At 37.6% G+C, this 4,534-nt stretch overlaps 1 protein-coding gene across 1 annotated transcript; it reads right to left on the minus strand.

The window, feature by feature from the left end:
- Positions 1-416: 416 nt before the first annotated feature.
- LOC122314371 (2-methylene-furan-3-one reductase-like) lies at positions 417-4,265 on the minus strand. The gene is made up of 4 exons (XM_043129903.1): positions 3,766-4,265; positions 2,955-3,278; positions 953-1,112; positions 417-834 (listed from the first exon to the last, which is right to left on the minus strand). Exons 1-4 carry the CDS (start codon positions 4,168-4,170, stop codon positions 569-571), a joined length of 1,155 nt encoding a protein of 384 aa, XP_042985837.1. The 5' UTR covers positions 4,171-4,265; the 3' UTR covers positions 417-568.
- Between the last annotated feature and the right edge of the window lie 269 nt (positions 4,266-4,534).

Below are 4,534 nucleotides of genomic sequence, written 5' to 3' on the forward strand. Positions count from 1 at the left end.
GCTGGATACAAGGTACCAGCGTTACGGAGAAAGTATGAATAGCAAGCTGATTGTAATGCATCTTCTTGGGGAGGATCTCAGGATACGCCCCTTTTTGCTAATTTGTTGGTATAGATGATACAACATAACTGGACTTAAACCAACAGTAAGTTAATATATAGAACATCATCGTTGTCGCCACAGCAAAATTCTCACATAATTAAGCAATAAGAAAAATTTTACATGGAAGCTTTACACCACACACCCTCACCTAAACAACATGTGATTTGTCATTTTTGTCATTTATCTTAATGCCTAAATATGTAAGTTTAAATAGAATGGTAAAAATGACAAATCACATGTTAGTTAGGTGGAGGTGTGTGGTGTAAAGCTTCCTTGTAGCATTTTTCGATCAATAAAGACTCCAACAAACAAAATTATCACGTATTATAGATATTTTATTAACTCATCTCGTCAGTCTCATATATATATAGAGATCATCATCATCATCATCATGATATCATCACTACTGTGAGCATAAAGAACATTATTTGAAATAAATGAAAAATTTCCCAGTTTTTCATTCTCCTCATGGAATTGGATGTATAACTACCTTTCCAGTTGCTCGATTTGTCTCAATGTATGAGAAAGCCTCCACAACCTGGTTGAATGGGAATGGTCCTTTGGGGTCAATAACTGGCTTCACCTTCCCACTCTCTAAAAAGGGGTTCAGTTTCTTCAGAACAGCTCCATTTGAGGTGACTACAAATCTGAAACCAGGAGGTGTGACAGCACCAGTTAGGGCAACCACACTGCCCCCTTCTTTCACTACCTTCACTGCCCTTTCACACTGCCCTGTCATTACAGAAGAAGAAGAAGAAGAAAGAAAGAAAATGAATAAGATATTCGTGTATCATGAATTACTGCAAAGATCAAGACCTGGAAGACCATCAATTTGCATAAAAATTATCACCAATAGCATCATAGACGACATCAAATTTTTCTGACAAATCTTCAAAATTCTCCTTAGTATAATCTATGGCCAAATCAGCACCCAAGTTCTTTAACAGCTCCAATTTTCCAGTGCTTGAAGTTGCTGCAACTCTTGATGCACCAAACACGTGTTTTGCTAACTGCATCAATAGAAAAATTTAGAAAAAATAACTACAAATGAAAGAAAACAGAGAAATGGGATAGGCCATTGTATTAGTTTGACATCCAGCAGGGCTTATTCCTTTTGGCCAGCCTAGAAAAAGTTCAATCTTCGTTAATGCATGTCATTTAAATGAACCCCTTTTCTAATTGTGAACAATTGTACTCATAGGATCAGCTAACAACTGAAACCTGGATGGTAAATAATATAGGAAGAAATTAGGAACAGAGGAGAATGTCAAGGTCATCTAAACATGTCCACCTAAGTAGTGAATAGCTGACAGAATACAATACATTGATTGACAGATTGAGATTAACCACTTCTCTGGAAGAATAAGATGGGATATGATATGGTAAAGGTACAAGAGATTACATGAGTGACCTTGATCCGAGATTCAACCCAATATGCAGATTGAAGAACTAATAATTCCTCCATCTGTAACACCCAGACCCAAATTTTATAGGCTTAGGATAAAGATTTTATAAGTTTGGGCCATGGGCCCAATTTTGTTAAGGCTAGAAAAAAAGATTATTTTATTGGGCCCATTAGCCTGTACCTATGACATGGGGATCTAATATTGAAGAGAGTTGGATACGAAATTATGGACTTAGATTCAAAATGGAGTAAGTTCGGCCCATTCGGCCCAATAGGATGCCAGGCCTATTAGCCCATATATGGATAGATAAGCCCAAGTATTACGAGCCAAAGCCCATTTGAGTTTTTGGGTTTTAAACTCGTGAGAATCGGAAATCAACCATCTTGGGATAAGTTAGAACCCGATTAGGTGCTAGGAAGCCCTCTAGGTAAGGTTGTTTTAGAAGAATTCTTGCACCTCTGTTGCAGCTTGCTTTAGGACTCTTTTGAAATAGAAATTTGGGCTGTTCCAGACTTGGAGAAGTAGAAATCAACCCCACTTATAACTTTCAAATGGATCCAAATAATATGAACATATTTGCCCTATAACTCCTAGCCATTAGGATTCTTAGAACCATTTTTTATAACAACTATGAGTTAAGTTCGTACAGTCCTATTATTAAATTTTTTAAATCTCATTAAAATAGAGGCTGCTGCGAGTGTAGAAAGTTTCTATAGCAATCCCACGAGATGTTCTTCAAGAAATCAATTCCTAACCCTAAATTACTGTTGCAAATACCAATAAGGCTTGTTTTCTTGAGGTCTTTGCTTTATTTTTATAAGAAAACCCTAGCAAAGTTGTTGCAAATTCAGGAGATTGAATAACCAGCCTCACCCTATCAATTTCAACCCTTTTTCAGCACTTACAGTAGGTGTTATTGACACATTTGTTAACGCTAGAAGCAAAGAGATAAGTAGCATAATCAGACCCTTAAGTATATGGTAAACAATTTTTTAAAGTATTTTGTATGTTTGATCCTTTATTGAAAGCCCCTTTTTACATACCAAGTTATGTTATGATGAAAGTAAGTTTCAATGTCATGTTATTATTCGTTTTACATGCCTCATGATATGTTGTCATTTATGATTACGACGGGCTATGTTATTTGGGGTGGACATCCAAGCCATGGATCTAGGTGTGGTCAGCTATAGTTATGTTATGATAAATTAAGCGGTTTTCCTTGTGGCCACTGGCAGTCGAATCGGTACACAACCTTGCACACTAGGTTAATGTGTGTTGGCGAATTATGAAAGTGAAAGACAAGTTCGATAAGTCATGCCACAAAGATCAGAAGGAATTCTTCAAATGAACTTTGATATTTACAGAAGTTTCCCACCTATTTGTCAAGTATCTGTTTTTCTGTTTTCAGCATTAACAGAAAATGTAATTAGCAAGAAAAACACATACCTGAATAACCAGGCTTCCAACTCCACCAGCACCATTTAAAACAAGAATGGATTTACCAGCAGAAAACCCAGTTCTTTCTAGACCCTCATAGGCAGTCTCAATTGCAAGAGGTAATGCAGCAGCCTGAACAAAATCCAGGTTCTTTGGCTTTGGGGCCAACAATTTTTCCTCGATGGCTGTGTACTCTGCAAGAGAGCCAAACTGTTTGGGCCCTTCCAATGCTTTCTCGTGTATGTCTCCATATACCTCATCCCCCACCTTTAGGTCCTTTACTTGACTGCCTACTTTTACCACCACCCCAGCAACATCATAGCCAGGAACAGTCTATCCCCAAAAAAATTGAAGAGTAACTTAGTTTATGATTTTAAAAAATAAATATATAAAAAAAGAACCCGACTTGCTAGCATGATTTGTGAAAGACATCAGAAAGTTTGCTTCATAATATAAAGAAAAAGAAACCGTTTCTTCAGCAAAACTCTAACATGCTTGCGAGTTACGACTCTAATTCACACTCCCTTTAGTAATTAGCCATTGCTGTACAGAAAAATCCATAAAATTGACCATTTTTAACAGTTTTTTCCCACCTAAACGTCAACAAACATTGCAATTCCAACAAAAAATTCCTGGAAAATCACACAAGTTCACCAACATAATGCACCAAAATAATTTAAACCAAATTTCAGCTTCAAGGTCTCTGTTTGGCCAAAGAATGTATTTTCCGGCCCATAAACAACGAAGATTTTCTATAAAAATCGTTCATTTCGACGAATTATCTCGGCAACAAAACATCCCCAGAAGAAAACAAAATTACCGGAAGAGGCGAATCAGTGGCCTTGAACTTTCCCTGCCTCCTCTTGAAATCGACAGGGTTAAGCGCCGCCGCTGCAACCTTGATCAGAACCTGGTCCTCCTTCACTTCCGGCACCGAAACGTTAGAGTCAAACTTCAAAACATCGACACTCCCATACTCCCCATAAACCCAAGCCTTCATTTCGGAGGGTACGGAGGAGGCTTTGGCCGCTTCAGTGGAAGCAGGGGCAGCTTGGGAACTAGCAGAAACTCTGAGAGGGAATGGAGGAACCGAGGCTTGCAGAGTGCATTTCCGCTTGGATTGCCGGAAACTGAGGGAGAGTCTGAAGGGAGAAGAAAACGTTAGGGGTGGTAAGGGGGAGAGGGAGTGGAAAGTTCTGAGTTGAGAAGCTGTGGATGCGAGCATGGCTGGCTATGGCTTGGCTTCCAACGTTTCCAACCGCCACTAACGGCTTATCTCTTTGCAATCTCGGTCTGGCTGAATTACATATGGCGATGTTCCCATCGTACAGTTTGTGTCCTTATCCGTCATTTAATATTACAATGGGATTTGAGGCTTGAGGGTGAATGATTGTTAAATCTTTTTTAAGATATTTTCTTTTTTTAAAAGAAAAGAATTTGAGATGTGTTTTAATCAAGTTTTGTCAAACAGTAATATTATATATAGTTATTTTTGTATATTTTTTATGTATTTTACTAATATAATTAATAGTTTTAATTTTTTTAATTTATAACCAATTACATCAATGAAATATATAAAAAAAATACAA

This window comes from Carya illinoinensis, chromosome 6, assembly GCF_018687715.1.
Source record: "Carya illinoinensis cultivar Pawnee chromosome 6, C.illinoinensisPawnee_v1, whole genome shotgun sequence".
Lineage (NCBI taxonomy): Eukaryota > Viridiplantae > Streptophyta > Magnoliopsida > Fagales > Juglandaceae > Carya > Carya illinoinensis.